Raw genomic sequence first — 22526 nt, 5'->3', positions numbered from 1 at the left:
ATTATTATTATTATTATCAACTCTTCTTGATTATATATATAGATTAAATGTATTTTTTCATACATAATTGGTTATCCGAAAAATCGATTTTCCGAACAACCCCAGTCCCCAATTGATTCGGATAATCAATGCTCTGCTGTAGTGTTGACTATTCCATCAATATGTATTACATTAACAACAAAAAATATTTTGGACTGTATTGTAAAATGCATAAATATGATGAAAAAGAATAAATATTTTCTGTTACTACAGATAGAGCAGCTGAAGTGATCAGCAAAAATAAGGGTTTTCATCTAATTGTTTGAAAAATATCCTGAATGACCAATTTTATATTTCCATTGTGTCATCAAGAAAGCTTGTGTGCTCATATTTCTAGTGAAATATTTGAAGTTATGAAAAACGCGAAAAAATTGTCAATATATTTTTCAGGGAAATATTCTGATTTAGATAATGATATGCAAGTTTTAAATTTGATATTTATAGAAGACATTACGGAGCATTTAAATTGTTTAAACAAAAAGCTTCAAGGCACATACCAAACTATATTACAATTACATGAACACTGGCCTTTTCTTTTCAACAAAAGGAGATTTTTAAGGAAGACATTGAATTTAAAAGTTTTTTGTTTCCAAATATAAAAACGTTTGTGGATACTATATGTAATAACTTTGTTATTACCAAAATTATGGATTATATATCATTTTTGCAAAAATATTTCACACACAGATTTAATGATTTACAAAAACACTCACCTATTTTTAAATATATTTTGTAGCCTGATATTAGACAAAGTTGCAAATAGATAAAAATTATTTCAAATTTTTGAACATTGAGTATTTGGATTTAGAGTTAATCAAATTTAATAATTCTGCAATTTGGAAACAAACTTAAGAATGCCACCAATGAAATTATAAAAAATGAATACAATTTATCTTAATATAATAACTAAAATGTGAAACAAACTTCCAGAGAGATTTTCACATATGAAGTCACATTTACTCTTAACTGTTTTCCGCACAACAAACTAACTGTGAACAAACATTCTCAATCATGAAATACTGCATTATAAATCCATATAGAAATCATTTAACTGAAGAAAATTCAGAAATGTGCATAAAGTTACAAACTTAAAACTATGAATGAAATACTGAAGTATTAGCTTCAAAAGTTTAACCTCAAGGAAGACACTAATGTTTAAATTTTGTAATTTTTTTAATGATGTTTTCATTATAGAAGTTTATTACAGTGTATTATTATAGTAAAATAATTTTTTCTTAACATAGTTTCACTAATTTGAATTCAGTAGAATGAAGAGTGTAATACTTGAAAAAAAAATTATGGGGCATTCTAGTGTATATAGGTTGTCAACCACTGCTCTAGTATATATTTTTAAATTTGATGTATTTAAGTTTAGCTACATAAGAAATGCTTAAAATATTTCATTCTTGTTACAGAAAACAGTAGAATCTACTCATTGTAATCAGCTTTGGAATCCTTATACAGTAGAGCATCGTTTATCCGAATCAATTTGGGACTGGGGTTGTTCAAATAACTTATTTTTTGGATAACCGATTATGTATGAAAAAATATATTAACCTATCCCATGTTGAATTTTTCCTCTGTTGTGTATTGCTACGTGTTGAATTTTCGTTGATTTTAAGCCTAACGAAAATTTTTATAATAATAATCATGGCTATTGTACAGTTAAAAATTATTTCTTCATTTTTGTACAAACAAAATAAATATATTTGAAAATATAAAAACAAAAAAAATGATACTTTAGAAGTTAATCTAGTATCAAAAACATTTGATTCAGCACAACAGTCCAACTGGAAAGCTTTCGGTTAACTGATGTTTCAGTTGATCAGCTTTCGGATAAACGACGCTCTACTGTATTGATAATTAACTAATAAAATCAAGTGGGGTAAGTAAAAACTACAATTAATGGAATTTTGCTTTTATTACATTATTGCATACATTAAAAACACCTGAAAACAATTAATATATTAGGGTTGATCATAAAATAAGTAGACAACAAAAACTGCAGGTTGACAAAAACAACTTTAATCAAAGTAAGTGCCACAGTCGTTAAGACATTTGTCCCATCTTTCCACCAGGCAGTGAATGCCATGCTCGAAGAAGCTGGTGAGCTGCTGTGACAGCCAGTTCTCCACTGCATTCTTCACGTCATCATCAGACTGAAACCAGTGCCCCTTGAAACCTCTCTTTAATGGACCAAACATGCTGCAGTCACAGAGGCTGAGTTCAGGGCTATATGTGTCTATTCTATTGAATGAGGTTGTTAACTATTTGAACAATTCTAAAATTCTCGGTCACTGCTGATGGCTGACCGGAGCAAGGGTTATCCTTCATTGATTGATGGCCAGTTGCAAACTTCCTACACCAGTTGAAAATGGTGGCACATCGAAGGCTGTTTGCTCCACAAACCTCCTTTCTCCAAAAAATGATAGCTGGTTTTTACCTTCTGGTGCCAAAAACTGTATTATGGCTTGTTGGGAGCCTCTGCAGGAGTCCATATTATTCGTTTGGTTGTCTGGCTCAAACCAAAACCTGTAATGAAGTGTCGCACTATGATTATGGTTCAACATGCACTGCAGCTTCTTTACATGCAGTGTTGCCAACAAAAAATAAATCTATTTATTTTATGATCAACTCTAATATAACAAAGATTTATTAATTCTTAGGCCAGTGCATTCAAATGTAACACAGAGGAATGCCCTTTATTTTTTTTGGATCTTACACTTCAGTTTCATTACAGTCAAAGCTGCAAAAGACTTGAGTCAGCCTGATCTGGAAGGGCATAGGTCAGATGAAACAAATGGAAGGAGACATGTGGCTCCACTAGGAAGTTGACACACAGATCTGATCTCTTTCAACTATTTTGCTTTTTACATTTCTAAAAATGTTTTAATACCATCTCTATCATAATTTTGTTTTATTTTTTTTACAAATTTTATTACTCTTAATTCTAATGTTACTCATACATTAATAACATGTCTCCTTTTATCCCTTTCATCTGACAGATCTTTCCAGCTCATGCTGACTCATGTCTACTCTTACTGCACATAGTAGTACATATAATATCCAAAAATTTGAAAAGAATTGGCCAATTTGTTTTTCAATATGTATAAACTTTCAGCTGGGATATTGTGCTACAGATTCACTTTTGGTTTTGAAATTCAATAGCAAGCAATAAATCACTTTGCTATATAATTTCAAAAAAGGGAGCTTTAGCTGAGTAACACTTTTGAAGTGCATTTATTTTTTCAATGCAGTGTATTGTATAGAGGAATAATCAAATTATATGTTTTAAATTATATGTAATTTAAAGCTTTATTTTATTTACAGCTAAAATTAAGCTTATTACACATTCATTAGTTTAGTAACACACATTCAATAAATGTGACAAAATAAGTAAAATTGTGCTTTTTCACAAAGTTTTCAATATTGTCTGAAGAAAGATAATGAGGAATGGTTTTTATGCACCTTGTAAAGATTCTTTAAAAATTATGGAAATTATTTTAAGCAAAAGCACATGATATGGTACTTGTTAAGGAATCCCCAAACATTAAAAAAAATCCTTTTGACTTAAACAGGAATTTTGATGTCATCAGAGAGATATTCTCAGATGACACCACTTTTCTTTATTCTCTAAAGAGAAAATTGGAGAATAAAAATAAAATAGAATTTTGCTAATGATTATTCTCTGTCTCAGTTTTAATAAATGAGATCTGGTTTGGAAAACCTAGAATTTACTATAGTTAATAAAAAAAATAGACAAGAAGCAATTTGAAATAAAATTTGCACACTTAGTAAACAATTATCTGTCAAATGAGATATTCAGAATTACTATAGGTGTTTTAGGGCAACTTTATAAAATCAGCAATTCTAATATATATATATATATATATATAAAATGTCATTCAGTAACTTTGTCAGTTGATGCAAAGTCATTGCCATGACACTCAATTTTTGAACATGGTATTTCAACTGACACAAAACAGCATATATCATACAGGGCTGATAAATACCAATGTTAGAAACAGTAAAAGTAGCATTACTTTTAAAAATTAATTATTTTAAAGGTTTTCTCACAAACTTTTTACTTTGGCTTTGAATTATTTTAATTCCATTTTAAATTGCCAAGAAATCAATAATTGATATTTCACAGTTCTTGATTGACCTATTCTATTAGTGTATTTAATTTTGATTTTGCATATTTTGAATTGAATTCAAAATATGCATGATTTAATATTTATAAAATTTGTATTGATTACAAAACAGCTGATTACAATCATATATATATATATAACCCATTGAACGCGTGTCCATCGTCCGTTTAACGTTATGCCAAAAATGGGCACTAGAGGTGCCCCTATCGTGTGTCATATTTCAAACATTTAAATTATTATTTAAATTAACAATATAAATTATTATTATTCATTTGGCCAATAATAATATAAATAATTCAGTATATTTGTAATAAGAATTTATTAGTCACGGAATGCCTGTAATATGCACTAGGGGGTGAATAACAAATGTATTGATCTGTTAAGATTAGGTTTTAATTAAGATAAAGATTTGTATATACAGTATTTATACTCGATTTTTTAAGTATATTAATTCTGTTTATTTGAACTATTTTGAATAAAGAATATCTCCACTTTCTAATATAGAAATACTGTTTGCTGTTTGTGTATTGATTTTTTAAGTTTAGTTTTTAAGATGAAGAATTGTATACATTTATATATATTAAGTGCATCAAACTTTTAAAAATGAAGCATAAAACTTTCATATATTAGGTGCATCAAACGTGCCTCATAGGAATTTGTAATGCTGCTAGAATGCCCACTAGGGGGCGTCCCAGGCTACTAGTATAATTATAAAACTTTGAACATATTTTTCTAGACAGCTATAAGAGGAAAGAATCCAACAGCTTATACTCCATTCTATCCCAATAACATCTAAAATACAAATGATATCCATTCTTAAATTTCTCAGCAACAATGAAAAGAAAGTGTGTGATGGGCCTAGAAATTGGTCTGGAAACTTCTAATCATTAACTGAATCAGAATCTCCAGCGTGGTCAATTTTGATCCTCAGGGATCAGCACGACACTTTCAAGGACTGACTGAAAATGGTTCACTAAAAAATTATTAGTCAAATGGGAATGTATATAATAGTTCAAAATTTTATAAATTTTCATACTGTAAGTACATCTTTTCTTTGAAAATGGTGTGTAGATTAATACTAGCTCAGATACATTTATAATTATTTAACTGTATTATAAAAATAAAAGAATAATAAGGAGTCAACAAAAGTTCAGGGAATCCTTGAAGGATTCAGTCAAAAAAGTTTGGTGACTCCTGATCTAAACTGAGATCTATAAGAAATAATGTTCTTACAAAGAGGTTTACATAAACCATGGTTTTAAAGATTTTAAACCAGGATAAAGTTTTAGAACCTGTCTTAACAGTCTACCTATAATTATAACTAATAATAAGCAATTGTTATGAACTCTGAACCATATTTTAATGATGACAGCTTGTAAAGATGCCTATTTATCTGAAGATAATAAATTACAATTGAAATTCTGATTTAAGTAAGTAAAATTTTATAAATGTATTTTAAGTTATATGTTTCAGGATTTGCTAATTCTAATAACCTTAGACAACTGATAATATAATAATTAAAAATATTAATAATAATATTCACAGTTACAAGAAGTAAATTCTACTATACTAAGCACTATAATACAAAATGAGATTTGTTAAAAATTCTGTAAAATGTTAAAATAATCTATTAATAAATATTTAAATTTCCAGTCTTACATTTTCTTGTAATGCTTCCATTGCTAAAAGGTTCTCTTTTGACAATAAAAATTCTTCTTCATCCTCACACACTAAATCTCTCTCAAGTGATGTTTCTGGATTGTGTTCCATTCTTTCCATCAACTTAATTATATTTTGTTTGAGAACAGAAAATTTATGTTGTCGACATTCCTGAAATCCAAATATTTTAATTTGTCAATAAAATACTTTAATGAAAAATTAATCATTTACTGCAAAATCACAAAATGCTTTGAATTTTTGTATATAACATTGATTATATATATAATTATTGAACAATAACAATTACACAATTCAATAATTATTTTTTTAAATTACCTTCTCTTCTTTAAGCATCTTAATATGCTGTTCCAATTCACAGAGATGCTCTTTACTTGGAATTCCTTGTGGCAAGACATGTTCAGCAATACATAATTTTTGACATAGCTTTTGTTCTTGCTCTTTTAGACGTTTCAAAGATTTAATCCGTTCATGCCGTTCTTTAGATAATGTTTCTACACGATTTCGCAATTCACTTTCTAATTTCAAAATTGAAAGATTTTCTTCAGGCTAATAACAAAAATAAAATTTTTAGTGTTTCCATTAATACAAAAACCATTTTATAAAATTTATGTAATTTGTATAAAAACCTCAAATAGTGGTATATTTAATTCAGTAGAAAGTTTTAGCATCTCTTGACCACAACTTTCTACACTCTGAAGTAGTCTCTTTCTAAGACCTTCTTCTTCTTCTACCATTTCTTCTAGAAGTGTCTCTAAATGACACATTACAACATTTGTCCTCTCTTCTCTCTGTTCTCCATGTATACCTATCTGATCCCAAATTGATATTAGATGATTCCAAGCTCTTCGGAATCTTAATAAGAATCTTTCTTCCATGTGTAATCTAGAAATGCAGTAATAAATATTTTAATTTTATATTATGTAAGAAAAAAACTGAATTATTTAAATACATTTAGTAAATTAAATCAGTTATTTTTGTTATTATTAGTAGTAATAATAATTTTATTAAATTATTACTCTGTAAATCAATTAATGAATAATAAAATTTTATACTGAAGCATTTATTATACAGGTTGACCACTGAGTTTTCCAACATGCTTTGTTCCAAAGGCTTGCTGGATTAATGGCTTTGTGAGACTGAGGTCATGTAAACATGCACTATATGCAATGCCATATTGTTGGTGCACAAGAATAGTGACACAACTCAAAAATTTCCAATTTCAAGTTTATTGTAGAAATGTATAGCAAAATCCCCATATTTTTATGTGGAAGAACGAACACTAATACTTATTTCCAAAATAGATTTGAAAATTTTAAAAATCCAAGATCATGACAAAGCCTTACAGGAAACAAGAAACTTTTAAGTGGCTGTTCTGGAGGAACTATTTTTTTGAGTTGTGTCACTATTCTTGTGCACCAATGATATATGGTCATTCAGTGAACAAGTTTAATGATTGTGAGAATTAAGGTCACTCACATAATTCTGTTCAATTAAAAGAAATGCTGAAAAATTAGTGATGAACCTGTATCTAACATACTATGCTACTTAAAATTTATGTATTTTTATCTTGAGAAAGCATCTTATTTTCATATAATATACTTAAAAACTTTCATCCTTCATCTCAAAATAAATTGTACTATAAAATTTTACTAATGGTTCCTCTATTTACAAACAGGTTATATTCCTGAAATTTTGTTGTAAGTCAAAAACTAACCTATAAAGTGCATTTGTGCACAGAATAACTGCATATTGTTAGCATTTGATCTTTGATGTACTTAATACATACACTGCATTTGCTAACCAGCTCACTACTGCTTAGTAGCAGATGTATCAAACAGTTTTTTCCCACCTAAGGTACTTAGTTTTATAGTGTCAAGTTTAGTTTCACTGGGAATAGTGGCACTTGCATTTACCTCCACTGCTAGATTTACTATTACATTTTAATGCATTTTTGGAGAACCAATTGTAAAAGATTACAAAAAATGCAAAAACTGAAATTACTCAAACATTACCAACTTCAATGCCTTCTCACCAGCAGCATTGGGACATAAGAATTTACATAAAAATGAAAAATGATAATACACAATAGAAATAAATCCACACTAATTACTTATTATAAATTTATTACTGGCCAAAACTGACTTCAACACCACTCCACAAGTGACAAGAGAACTTCAGAATCCATGCAAAATTTAAATTTTAGATGTATGATTAAATTGTTTGTAAGTCTGAAAGTTCATAATTTGAATGTTTGTAATAGAGGAGTTCCTGTAAATAATAATAAAGGCAATACTAAAAATTATTTGAATAAAATTTATTATAAGTGATTCTGTTGATTCTTAAAATATTTAAAAATACAAAAACAGAAATGACAAGGAAATTTATCAGATTAATAGAAAAGTGAAATGTTAAATATGCCATTTTCCAAGATTATTTATATTACATTTGTGATTTTTTAAAATTAAGATTGAAAACAAACTGTTATCAATGTGTATTTCCACTTATTGCTTTGGATTCATGGATCTCTATTTGCATAGATTCTCCTTATTAATCATCAACTATGGGATATTAACTGTTTTTAATCATTCATTTGGTTACAAGACACACAGTACATAGGCAATTTGAAACTTGTCAGGTTGAATATACCCTTGGACCACCAATTAGTCTTCACTGGCATAGCTCATGCTCAACTTACTTATAATATACACCAGTAAAATGTTCAAAGTGGCTGTACTATTCATTTTCAAAATAATTGACAGAGAAAGTTTCATATATATATTTAATAAGAAAATTAATTAGATCACAAATTTTATCATTAATATAATAACTATGAATATTGGATTACTAATTTCAAATTTTTGATTTTTCTAATCAAAATGTAAATACTAAATCAGTCATTTAAACTAATAGGGAGCAGTTGAAAAACTATAAAAATTATTCCACTATATAAAAACTATTTCACATTTTAAGAAATTAAAAATAATTTTTCAATTAAACATGAAATTAAAAATTATTTCTGGCTTTTAACAAATATTCATTTAAAATCTGATTATTTCTGTTCAAATATGTGATTTTGTATGTGACATTACGATTATTCTAAAAACATTGACTGGGACATATGATACATAAGATGGTTACAAACTTGTATTGTGGTAAATTATTATTTAAAATGTTCAAACTTAAACAATAAGATTAATCAAGAATATATTGAACTCATATTGAAGAATTCAATGATGCCAATATTTGGGAATATGACAGCTAAACACCACTTTGTCAAGTGTGTGTTAAAAAGTATTGTGTTATATTTAGCAGCATCTTCAACTAGTAAACACAAAAATTTACTCCAATTACAGCAACAGAAATAGCAATTGATATTGAATGCATCAATTTATAAAATGTCGAATAAACAGCTTCTGATGAAAAAAAATTCCACCATAATTCTTTCAGGCAGAACATGACTAAAGGCCAGTTCATATTTCATGAGAATAGAAGGGAATGTCTCTCTTCTCTTTGCTATTATGCTATTATTCTATTCCTGTAAGTACTGTATTCATATTTCACAACAACAAAAGAAAAAAACACACATTTTTGGTACTGTAGTTTAAAGCATTCTTGAACATAAAACTCTTAAAAAAACAGGGCCTCATGCCCCTAAAGTTTCCATATCTGGTCTTGTCTTTCATCTATCTAACTTCATTCTTGAGATTAAGGAAAGACAGATGGACAACAGTGGGAACTTATAGGTCTACAATTTTTTCAAATTGTAGCCCAATGAGGGAAGATAATCCCAAAGCAAATTTGATATTTTAGGTATGTTTTAAATATACACAGAAATTGAGATAATATCTATTTAGATTTGATTAACTTAATTCATAAATGATACATTACAAGTCATCAAAAGATAATTCTACTCTAGTTCTAATCATTTCGATTTTATCAGTCTCCATATTGAAGGGTACAAAGGTGTAAGCTACCAACAAAAAAGACAACTGTCAACTTTTCTCTTTAACCAAAAGAGAACAAAAGTATATCACTAGTAATGTGTGAAATGTTGCTCAATAAAACTATTTACTGTTGTTTTCTATCTTCCATTCTCACAAAGTATGAACTGACCTTAAAAACTTTTCTTGAGCAGACATTCATTTTTTTAAGCTGTAGAACTAGAGAACAAAGAATTCAAGCATTTAGTACAAATATTTACCAGATATAATCATTCACTTTTATAACCATTTAAAAAGGGGTTTTTGGGCAAATAAACCAAAATGTTATGTCCTTTGAATCCAACATTCATCCAAGTTCAAGAATTACTCAGATGATTTTATTTCCAGATACTTAAATGCATTTCAGATTGGAGTTCTTGCTGATCTCTCTTCAGTAAAGGTTTACTGAATGGACACATGCTTTTCCTTTGTGGTGTACAAGATGGCTTAGGAAAGTCCTCCATTCAATTTCCAAAGAATTGTGAAATGTGTGTACACAAAACTAACATTTTGTTTTGTTTGTTTGTCAAAGTTACAAGCTTAATTGTGATTTTTACTACTCATTCCATGAAAATAGATGTGGCAAGTGGGTAATACTTATGCAGCCAAACTGATTTGGACGAAGTGTATCGTATGCAGAATAGACCAGAGTATTTGTATAGGAACTGCAAGATTTGTTCCACCACTTTTATAAAGGAAGATTTCAATAACTCCAATCTACCAAGTCAAGGATATATGAAGTAAAATAGCAGCTTACAGTTTTTAGCCTAGTTGTTTTGTTTTTTAATTATTTGAGTTTGTAATGCTTTATATCAGGGGTGGCCAACTTTTGTGTACATAAGATCTACTTTTTATCTTAAAAATGTGTCGCGATCGACTTGTTGTCATAAGCATAGTCTAAGTGGAGAGGGAGAGGTGTGTAATACATACTATGTTTATACACTGTATTTCAGTACGAGGTGCACTCCCGCGAGCTATGGGTAGATAAGCAAAATATATTCAAAACTATTTTTCTATTTTTTAAACCACTTATTAAGTTTGAGATATAAGGCTCATAAAAAAATAAATTTCCAGACCCAACTTTTGATATTTGCAGCTACCAGTTCATTCCGTACAGGCGGTACCTAAAAAAATCTTTCAAGATAGATTTTTAGTAACTTACAATATAATTTAATTTTTTTATCAATTGTAATGTATAAGTTGTGGTACTATTTGTTCGTAAATATGAAAAAGTACAGTATGGCTGATAATTTGATTGAAGATTATCATGGAAGAATGATATAAGATTTTTAGATTTATTTTTTGTTAATCTATCGATCGTGGGAATGCATGTCGTACTGAAACACTCTGTATATCTACCTACGTAAAAAACAACATAATTATTTAACGGGCCAAAAGACTCACATTTAGGGGAAATAAAACAACATGAGTAATTATTAACAATATTAATTCGAATTAGCTACAGATAAAGACAGATTTGGAATCTATTTTACTGTATTACCTTAATAATAATGGGAGAAATAGTAATAATATTGTTAATACATGTACTAAAGAAAAGAAGCTACCGTATGACAGTACCAAATATTCAAGCTAAATGGCTGTGTTTTTCTATGAGTCGAGTCATAACTGCATGCATATTGTTGCGTTTGCTTGTTACGTTCAGGCGTTGCGTTCAGTTACAAGTGTAACATATAAAGTAAAGACATTGCGAGCGGTCGACCAAAATTGGCTTCGCGATCGACCGGTCGATCGTGATCGACTTGTTGGCCACCCCTGCTTTATATACAGGCTAATAAAAGGCTCCTTTCCATCTCTCAAACTGAAAGGTATGAGGAAGATGAGCTTCCAAAGCAAAGGAGTCCTAAAAAACATCCCTTATCTGAGAGCTTGCCTACACTATCAGTGCCAAGTGATGTGGAGGTGTAAGGTTGCCGACCTGGTGGAGATAGGGGGCTTGAAAACCCACTCCTCGGCACCAGTGTGAGGTTGCCGTCTTTTAGGGGGAATCAGTTAATCCGCGTCAGGATGAACTTAAGGGAATTCACATGTGGGCTGCGGCAGAGGAGATAAATGATGACAAGTGTTTTACAAAAGAAAGCCATTTATTTGGTAACATTTATGCTTACATTGATAATTGACAGTTACAATTCTCTATAATCCTTCGGGGTGGCGAGAACTTCGACTTTGGTCGTAGCCCTGGGGCGAATGAGACAGGATTGCTGGACAATGCAGATGATCGCAAAGATGCTGAGGTGTCCTACATGGTAGGCAGTAGCACAACACAATTTAATAGTCACAACTTTTGGCTTAATCCAGCGGAGACTGTCCTTCGACCTTGAATTTCCGATTTTTATAGTTTTTCTCCCATTATCCATATTCCTGATTGGCCCCCCGTCCCATTCCTCACTCCCTGACTGGTCTCTCCTTTGTTTCCAGGTGAAAACTGAGACCAACTTGGGTCACAGGAAAGGTCCGACACCTAGTTGTCAACTATGCTCGGAGATTGTTGATAAAATCATAAGGCTTGCGCTCATAATTTAACCCGTTGTTGACGATTTCTGACGTCTTGGAACTTTAATGATCATACACAGTGTTTTCCTATCCATCAAATCTTTCTCCTTTTCCAAAATTGTTTTCCTATATTGACTATTTACGAGAGCTTGAATCATAGTTCTACCTTTCGGTTTGACATTGACAGATCATTTAACAAGTATTGTTCGTCCTGTGTTGGAGTTGTCCCGGGACTCGTTGTTTAGATCAAGGTTTTTCCCCTCTTTCTCTTATATAATCTATCGTTATAATTTAAACACAAAAATTTCACAATTTATGCAATTTCAGACCTCGTCTAGGACCTCACAGAGGCAGGTGCTCAACATGACCAAGTAATGGATGTGGAAGATGATTGATACATAATATACTGCTGAAGTGTATAGAAGAAAATAATTTGTTTCATGTAATTTATTTGCTTAAATACAGATGTTAACTGCCTCAGAAAAAGAAAGATGCTAGATCAGTGTGAAACATGCATAACCCTGAAAAATAAGCTTCTGGATAAACAGAAGAAATGGTCTGCCCAAAAACAACAAATAGCCTAATTGAAAGAGAAAGCTGCAAAGGTCAAATAATACAGGCAAATATAATGCAAGTGATTTTGTTCAGCACAAACATCATAAATTTCTGCAAAGGCAATTGGAAGCTTTCCAAAATGATAAGTGAGGAAGAACCAAATGGACTATATTATTGCAAATACAACAAAAATTTTGCTTTGGCCTTACATTATTTAGTTTCTATGAATTTGAAATTTTACACCTTTATGTGAATTGACCAATACTGTCACAATTCACATAAAGGTGTGAAATTTCAAATTCACTGTGTAATGTATAAGAAAAAATTTCTTTATTCCCAAACTGAAAGTTCTAAAATTTTTATACAGTAGTAACTTTATTTTGCTTTTTAGAAAATTTTTAACTTACTGTGTAATTTTATAAGTTTCAATGTTCTATTATATGTTCAATATTTATTTTTTAAATTTTCAATTACTGTATTTATAATTTTTATTGAAAAATATACATTACATGAATTTTTAATAAATGTTTTATTATGAAATATAGTACTATATAATAAAATTGCAACTAATATTTTGTTTTTATATCGACAGTATATTTCTTTAAATGTCATTGTTAAAGAAACAATAATGTTAAATGGGTGTTCATGGTATCAATGTTTATGTAAATTTCAACACGGCATAACCAAGACTAAAATTCAGTATTGAAAAACTAAGCTTATTTTATATCAGAAACACTTGCTGATTCATTCATTCATTAAGGTACAGTACATTTGTACATACTTGGCTCAACTTATGGCATTATCAAGTTAAAGCAGACACAATAGGTTTACAGTAGTTCCCACGTACATAACATTGTAGATTATAAATAAAAGTAAATATGAGAGTAAACATACAAATTTAACTAGAATGACACAATTACTATAAACAAGAAAAAAAACAGAATGCGACAATAAATTCTGCGTGAAGACGCAGTGTCTTGCTGTGAGCTTGGGCAGAGGCATAACTCATATCTCAAGAGGTAGATGCTGGATCAGTTATTTGCAGAAAGTAATGAAAGTTTAAGTCTTCTGGCCAACCTTGTGAAGGCTAGGTAAATCTCTTTGGTCATGAATATGTCACTAAAGTTGTATGGTCAGGATGTTCAAATATTCAATTAAAAGTTTTAATTCTATACATTCTTTTTCTAATGTCACACACTTGAAAATATAATGGGTGCTGCTGTCCTCTGCTTGGCAGACAGACAAAGCCTTGAGTTTCTATTAGTGAATCTGAAACTATAACTAGCGAATTTACCATGGTTAATAAAAATCTGAGTGGCGTGATAGCTACAAGAAAACCAATTTAAAGCTAAAAAATGATTGATATCGGGGATATATTTAAAAGTTATACTATTGTTATTACAGTTCCAAGTGTCTTGCCAAGTGTGTATTACTTCCTTTCATAGGAGACATCTCAAAGTTTGTTTGCTAATCTTATTGTATATTATTGGTGGCAGTTTTTGCCAGATGGTCAGCCCACTCATTATCGACAGTTCTTTGATGAGCCCGAGTTCAGGCAATAGTAATGGTATTATCAGAATTATTAATTAACTGCCTAATTCCACAGGCAAGTGGATGTAAGCTAGAACTTTTAATTATATTATGTGCAGAAAGTCAGTATAGATATGTATTGTGAGGAAGTGTAATTAGCAAGAGTCCAAGTGAGGGCCATCTTGATAGCCATTAATTTGGCTTGAAAAATGAAGTAGGAATTTCCTAGAGTAATAGCTGTGATGTATTTCCTGCATGTCAACGTAAACGACAAAGCTGCATCTAACGGAATCATCAATTTTTGAACCATCAGTAAATATCTCAATTTCAGCAGGATTAGTTAGTGTGGCTCATTTTGTTGGAACTGCCAGGACAGGGCATAGAGTAAAAAGGGCAGGGTTTCTCCAGTTTGTCCTGCTCAAAAGTACCATTATTCAGATTAATGTCATTTCCCCACATTGCTAGATGAAGCTTTTCATTGAGTGTGCTAATTAAATCCACAGGAGGTTTTCTAGTGATGACCTGTAAGCTCTGGCTTGGAGCTGTGCGGAAAGCTTTGGTTATGAGTATGAGAGCTCTTCTCTGAGATGAGATCAACTTTTGTTTTATATGGACTTTACTTGTGGCCCACCCCAGGTGCCACAAGCACAGGTAACCACAGATAAGTAAATTTGATCATAAATGACACTCATGGTGCCCGCAGAGGCCCCAGTTTTCATCACTGCCTTCCAGGCCTTAGGAAAGAGTCTATGGTGCAGGCAGGCATTGTACATGTCACTAAAGATCTCCCTGCCATGCAGATCTGGAACATGATCCAGATCTGCATGGCAATTTCATTTGTAATGTCATCTGGGCCTGGGGCCTTTCTTCTCCTCAAATTTTTAAAAGCCTCATTGATTTCCTCATTGATGCATATTATTAATGTTGTCAGGGGCATTAGCATCTGTATGGACTTGCCTTTGCCAGTCAGTGTCAAGATCTTGTCATCGGGCAGAAGAAGTTTAATTATTATTCAAGGTCTGCAAGAAGTTGGTGGGGACATTGTCATCAAGTTAAAATTTTTTGTTTGACAAGGTTTATTGGTGCACATTTTAGTAATGAAACCCCAAGGGTTATTCAAAAATTTTGAACAGAATCTTCTACAGCTATGTAATTTTGATAAGTGATTATCGCTTGACTGTATATTTTTTGATTGGTAAGGTAGGCATTTTTGAGAAGATTCCATGTGTACACTTGCTGATGAAAGAATAGAGGACAGAGATTCCATAGCATGTATAATCTGTTTAATAAAAGCCCAGAATTTTTAGTACTTCATGACCCAACATTCATTCATGTAAGTCTTTTTTGTGCTTTGTATACATATGTATTTTTTTTTATTTGAGTTATTTCTTTATGTAATTTATAGGTTTTAATGCTGTGTGTCTAGTGAACAATTACATTATCATCATACATCATTTTTATCTCTGTATAAAACATTTATATTTTGCTTGCAATAAGCATACTGCTGTTTTATCTTATAATAATTTTTTTTTATACATCTTAGGAAAAAGTTGAGCTTATTGATAGAAAGGTTTTTACATGTATTAAAACACTTTCTGTAAGTATAATTGATTCTTTTTTATAACCTAAAAAGCATTGTGGAAAAATACATGCACATTTACTGGTATGGATCTGAGACCCAGGCCATTCATTGCAGGATTAAGACAAGTAAAGAATTTTCAGTCCTGCCACAAATACATATTGATTATTGACAATCTATGACATGTCATAACAAGCAAACATTTAAAAAAACTAATAAGCAGGCCTAAAATTAATAAATACAAATGTATTCTGACAGTTTATGAGTTAATTATACTTTCTACGAAGGCTATTTTTTAAATAAGGTCCATTTTTTAATAAGAAGAAAAATACTGTAAATATCGTTAAAATATATTTTTTTCCATATTCTCCATACTTTTATCTACTTTTCTACATAATTTCCATTTTGTTTAAACATTTGCCATACTGCTCAACAATTTTTTGAATTCCGACTTCAGAGAAATCTGCCGCCTGTCAAGAAGCCCAATCCACGACTGCAGTTTTCACTTCTTCGTCGTTGAAATGTTGAACACCAAGGAACTCCTTTAAGTATCAAAACAAGTGAAAATCACTGGGTGCAAGGTCTGGACGATCGTATCAAGTCAAAACAATAAAGCACTGTTTAATCTTTTTGTTTTGTGATCGTCAGAAAGCAGTCTTGAAACGTACAGAGAAAACAATTTTGATAATTCAGTTTCTCCAAAACAATGGTATACAAAACTGATCTTGAAATCTGTGGAAATTCAATTGATAACGTTGAAATCGTGAATCGTCTGTCCTCTCGAATTTTGTTATCCACATCACAAATCAAATCTTCAGAAATCAGAGAAGGTAGGCCAGGGCGTGGCTCATCATGCACATTAACTCGCCCATCCTTGAACATTCTTACCCATTTTCAAACTTTACTGTCACTCATAGCATTATCACCGTAAACTTCACAAATCTGACGGTGAATTTCCACTGCTGCCAAGTTTCTTGCATTCAAGAATCGAATAACAGATCATATCTCACAGTCGGCAGGAGACTCAATTTTCTTAAACATTTTAAACTTCTACAGCTCAGCATACAGACAGATGATATGGCTGCAAATGGCGTCAAAACGCGCACCAAGCTTGCTCGGAGCAGAAGCGCATGCATACTGCCGTGATTGTGCATTATTCTCACTTTCATTCACAAACAGACCTTATTTAAAAAACAGCCCTCGTACTTGCAAATTTCTTCAACCTTAACACAAAATAAGAAAAAAAGTGAACTGTTAATAAATTTGCAGGATTTCCTGGGATATTTCTCAGGCTAAAAAACAGCTGTGTCCCATTACAGAAACTCTACAGAGTACCTCATGCATGATGCAGAGAGCATTTGCAGTCCCAAGAAAATGGGTGATCCTGGAGATAGTCTCCTGAAAATGAAGCACTATGAAAATGCCACAATGTTAAACCTATCTGAGTTAGCAAGAAATTTTGAGTACCACCTCTGTGATGTTTTTGCAACAAAACCTAATGATATCATTATACAGGATAAACAAAATTTCAGGGCACTGCTACAACAACATGTATGTGTTCCAAAGCATGTAGAAGTTTGCGACAAATATGTACTGATGTTTGCAACAAAATATGAATGCACTTATTAATGGCAAGATGAAAACTGCAAATGAATTGTTACAAAACAAAGTAACAAGAAAATAAAACAAAAAGACCAAAAAAGCATTACACAGATGAATGACAAATGAATGAGAATCATGTTTATTTTGTATTACTATATTAAATAAAAATATAATATTTAAAGTTTTTGGAGATCGAGGGAGGTAGGAGGAAGTCGTATCTCCCCTTTCTGGCAACAGGTCATTGACCCTTCACTTGTCAAGATGGCTAAAGTTTCGATTTCGGTCCCGAGAGCTGGGACTCTTCTTGTCGGGCGAGTGGATAGGAGGTGAGATGAGGTCGACGATAAGGCAAAAGCGATATTCGAGTCAAAGAGGACACCATTTAACAATTAAAACAAGATTTATTGGAATTAACCAAAAGACACAATTACAAAAATTGACTAAATTCCCTAATTCGCGTAGGGTTCGAGAGAGAGCTTACAGGTTCAGTTCATACCTCATTATTAGTTTCCTTATAGAGTTAGGACCTTGATATCCATAAAGTGGAAATCGGTATCTGAAAATGGCACAGTTTTATAAAGTCACAACTGAGCACGGTGACGCTGGAACTTAAGTCCAGAGCGGTGACGACCTGTGATGGCATTGGTCCGGCAGATGATAAGAGACTCCCCTGAGAGGGGGGAAAGAAGTGGCTTTTATAGCTTTAGGCTGGGTAAATTGGTCATGTGATCGATGGTTGATGGCGATTTGGGTCATAGGTGTTCCCGGGACCAAAAATATATGACGAATTTGGACGTTAACTATAAACTTAAGTTGCAAGATGATCTGTACACAGCTTAAGAACAATGGATAGTTGACAGTTATATGGCCAGGGACGCATATTTTCTCGTCCAGGACCTTTTTTAGGCAGGATGTTTATAATAGGAAAATTTTTAATTTAATATAGGGAACAATTATTAAAATTTTACGTTCAGGGGAATTTCCGGATCTCACATTTTTTAATATTGCATAAAAACATTATACAGGAGTGGTCTGTTACAAAAATATCTGCAGAGTCTGTATATACTGTATATACAAAATACTGTAGTCAAAACAATCAAATAGACAACATTGAAAACTGTCAATAGCTTTGGAAAGTAAAATGAGTAACAAACAGCATTAATTTGGCACCTTTTCCACACCACTTTAAGAAATTAATTAGTGGATAAAAAGTTCCTATGTTTGACATTCAGTTACATCAATTAATTGTCACCTACAGATACATTACAGATTAATGTATTAAGTTTAATATTAATATGTTAAGAAGATGAAAAACTGCTATGCTATGTCATTAGATGGCAGAGCAGCAACTATTCATGTCAGCTGTTTTTGATGTTGAAGGGAGTTTCGTATATTAGTATATATAGTAATTTGATAATATGAATAAAAGTATTATTTATAGTATAATACATAGTCTGAATTGTATAATGATCACTATCAAAAAATGCATGCAAGAATTCCAAGGCAGGAGAATGAAAGCTCATCATCATACATACAATTTTTCCCCCTAATACTGGCTCTCCACTTAACATGATTTTGAGGCAATCAATTGCCTTCATCACTACTCATGCACAGTAAAGTCACCTTTGAGTACTTGGAACAATGTATTAATATATTTTCACATGGTGATTCTGTTTCAGCCAATCAGCATGCAGCATCTATAATTCCAAGTGTACATGACATATTTTTACCCATTATCCTTAGCACTACATAGAGCATGGTGTGGAAATTTTGAAAAGATGCAAAAAAATAGCAAGTATTAGATGAAAAACATTAAATACATAATTAAATTTAAAAATATAAAACTTTTTAAGTTGAAAGTTTTGCTGCCATTTAAAAAGTTCCCATAACATAAATCATTGTAAATCACCTTCCATTTCACACAGTGTGTACGCGCACAGGGCAGCGATTGCACCACTCTATGAACCATCAGGTGACGGCAACACAATTGCACTAAATGGAGAGCAAGCATAAGAATTTGGAAGCTCATTGGTAGACAAACCTTTACCAATTATTTCAGATTTTGATGAATTCAACAATGACACGATAGCCAAACAGTCCTACACTAAAGATGGAGGTGATAGTGAAGATGAGCAACAGCCATAAAGGAAATGGCAATGCCTTTCTGGAAATGAAAGCTGAGGCCTGGATATAAATCTATAACTACCATCTTTCATAGGTGTTCATGGAATTCCTGACAATGTCATTCCAGAGATTACCTCTGTAAAGATTCTCAAGATGTTTCTTGATGCTGTTTTGAATTGTTCAGAAATGAACAGATAACAGCAGCAACAAAGGCTGAAAAACAAAAAGCAGGTAACCTCCAAAAACATTCCAATTCCAATCATGCAACTTGAAAATTGTGACCAATAATGATCTGAAGACAGTTTTTGGCATTGTATTTTATGCAACCAAAACTAATGTCAACTAACCAAATCTCACCTAAACTAAAACTTCAAGATTATTGGAGTACAAGTGTGTTCTGTCAGTCTTCTTTTATCAACTATATAGGAATGTCACAAGACAGAAAAAATCAGTCTTGTGACATTCTTATATCTTCTATCTTGACAATGAAAGTGCAGTACCAATAGGAAACAAAGACTTTGATCCTCTCTCCGAGGTTCATGTAATAGTGGAAAATCTGCAGACCAAGTTTCAGACTTTCTATTTTCCTGGAAAGGAACTGACAGTAAAGGAAATTATCTGTCCATTTCATAGCAAAGTTCACTTCCACATGTACTGTACATCAAAGTGATCCAGCTTTGTGAAGTAGCAAATGTACTCAATCTAGAAGTTTAAACAAGAGTCAAAGACAATGGACACTGCATATTCGTGGATAGCTAGTTCTCCAGTCCCCAATTATTATAGTTGCTTTGATGCTAGTAAACAGTAACAACTGGTACACTAACAGTCATCTTGAGGTTTTGAAGTAATGGAACATTTATCTGTTTGTTTAATGAATAGTTTAATCAAATTTTTGCTAGTTTATTGGTAATTACAACTGGCACAGTGAGATGAAACCAACAAAGTCTCCTAAAGGTTGCTTTTGCATGTAAACTAAAAAATGAGGCGAGTGAGTGATCAAAAGAAAAGGTGCCATGTTGGCTTTATAATGGAAAGATGTGTGCATTTTGTCTACTGGACATTGTGATATGATTGGAATGCAGGTTCATGATAGACATAAATGTAAGAATTGTATATGATTAAATTGTCTAAGATATAAAAAGGTGCTTAAAAATGATATATAAAATTTTTTTATATTTGTAATGGTCATGGCAGTCTGTTTTATCTGAGTTTTTGATTATATGAGACAACATTGGTCCACATCACCTCAGATAATTGGAATTCTACTATACATTTTTTAGTATCCTGAAGATAGCAGTGCTATTGGATTAATTAATATATTATGGTGCCAAATTTTATTGTATTTTTGGATACATATTAATAATATTAAAATATCAATTAATAGTTTTTAAAATATTTATTAATTTATTTATTTGTACACTTCTTACAAGTAACTCACTTTCCAACGACAACACTTTACTTACATTCTCCACTTAGTCTACCAGTATCTGACACTTAAATATTTTAAATCTTCTCACAGCTGGTTATATAGTAAATAACACCAATAAATCTTTATAATTAAGCCAGCAACCTAGCTGATGTAGAAACTAAACAACAGGCCAGCCTCATTAAACACACCTTTCACACAGAACAGATCAAAATTTTGAAGGCTCTAGAAATTTGTAAAGCTGAGCTAAAGGGGAATGCATCAATTTTTAGGAAGAAGCATGCCTGGAAGACCTTTTTTTGACGATCCCGACAACATTAATAACAAATAGAAATCAATTACTTCCGTTGAGATTTGTTACAAACATTACGCTAAATTTTTATGTTAATTTGTATTTCATTTTAATGTTATTGTTAATTTTTATTTTTAGTGTTAATATTAACACACAGATGTGATTTTTATACTCGTTCGAATATTTAATCGTTAAAATTTCTCTTTAAGCATTCGAAATTTTTGTATAGAACGTTTTGACCCAAAGCAGATCCCAATTAGGTTCGAAAGCGCTTTAAAAAGTATATTAAAAATACATTTGCTGGTTTATCTAAATATTTATTCAGTTATAGTAGGATTTTTAAAAATTAACAATGTTAAAGATGCAAATTAAAATATTCTGACAGTTTAAAAATTTCAAAAAAAAAACTTAATTTTTAATTAAATTTTAATTTAAAAAAATAAAGACTTAGTTTTAAAATATTAACAAAAGAGAAAATTTGGTAATAAAATACGGTACCTAAAATACAATTAATTCCGTTAATGACTATCGAATTTTAATATAATTCGTTTCTCGTTTTAATTAAACTTACTTTTAATTGTAACCTTCTTGGACTATTTTATTAAATGACAAGACGCGATACTAATTTGGTTATAAAACTTTACAGACACATTTAAATTTACCTTTCTTCCGTAAATTCCACTTTAGACATTTCCAGTACTATTCCAACATTCGAAATTTTTACCAACCTGTAAGCGCTTTGCTGATTGGTTGAAGATTCGCGTTTGAATTTATCGTATGTAATGCCCTCTATCGGTTTAAAACTGTTTACTATGTACTGTACAGTATTAAAAAAAATTTTAATGTTTATTTTATACTATTCTAATAATAGTCTATATTTTAATAACACTATTTCGAAATAATTTTGTTTATAATTAATATAAAGCTACTATACGGTACTTGTGTTTAATTACTGAGAACGGTTATAAAAATAAATGTCTTTATTATTTTGGATCGCGGTGTAAGATATTTAGATGAATCACAAAATTTTTTCTTTAAAATGACTCGCTCTACA

General features: G+C 31.2%; 1 protein-coding gene across 6 annotated transcripts in view; it reads right to left on the bottom strand.

Moving 5' to 3' along the window:
* LOC136977787 (protein regulator of cytokinesis 1-like) overlaps positions 1 to 22261 on the bottom strand; it is a 43147-nt gene extending 20886 nt beyond the window's left edge. For 4 of the 6 annotated variants that reach the window (XM_067273347.1, XM_067273348.1, XM_067273351.1 and 1 more), the window contains exons 1-4: positions 22135 to 22246; positions 6500 to 6755; positions 6189 to 6419; positions 5853 to 6023 (exon numbers count right to left, since the gene is read on the bottom strand). In XM_067273347.1, the coding sequence (XP_067129448.1) occupies positions 5853 to 6023; positions 6189 to 6419; positions 6500 to 6755; positions 22135 to 22163 (687 nt within the window). In that variant the 5' untranslated portion in view covers positions 22164 to 22246. Of the gene's footprint in view, positions 1 to 5852; positions 6024 to 6188; positions 6420 to 6499; positions 6756 to 22043 lie in introns of all 6 variants that reach the window. The other 2 variants (XM_067273350.1, XM_067273349.1) reach the window with 2 other exon arrangements.
* Positions 22262 to 22526: the final 265 nt, after the last annotated feature.

This window comes from Centruroides vittatus, unplaced genomic scaffold (assembly GCF_030686945.1).
Source record: "Centruroides vittatus isolate TY-2023 unplaced genomic scaffold, ASM3068694v2 contig_474, whole genome shotgun sequence".
NCBI lineage: Eukaryota > Metazoa > Arthropoda > Arachnida > Scorpiones > Buthidae > Centruroides > Centruroides vittatus.
This window is presented reverse-complemented; position numbering and strand designations above follow the sequence as displayed.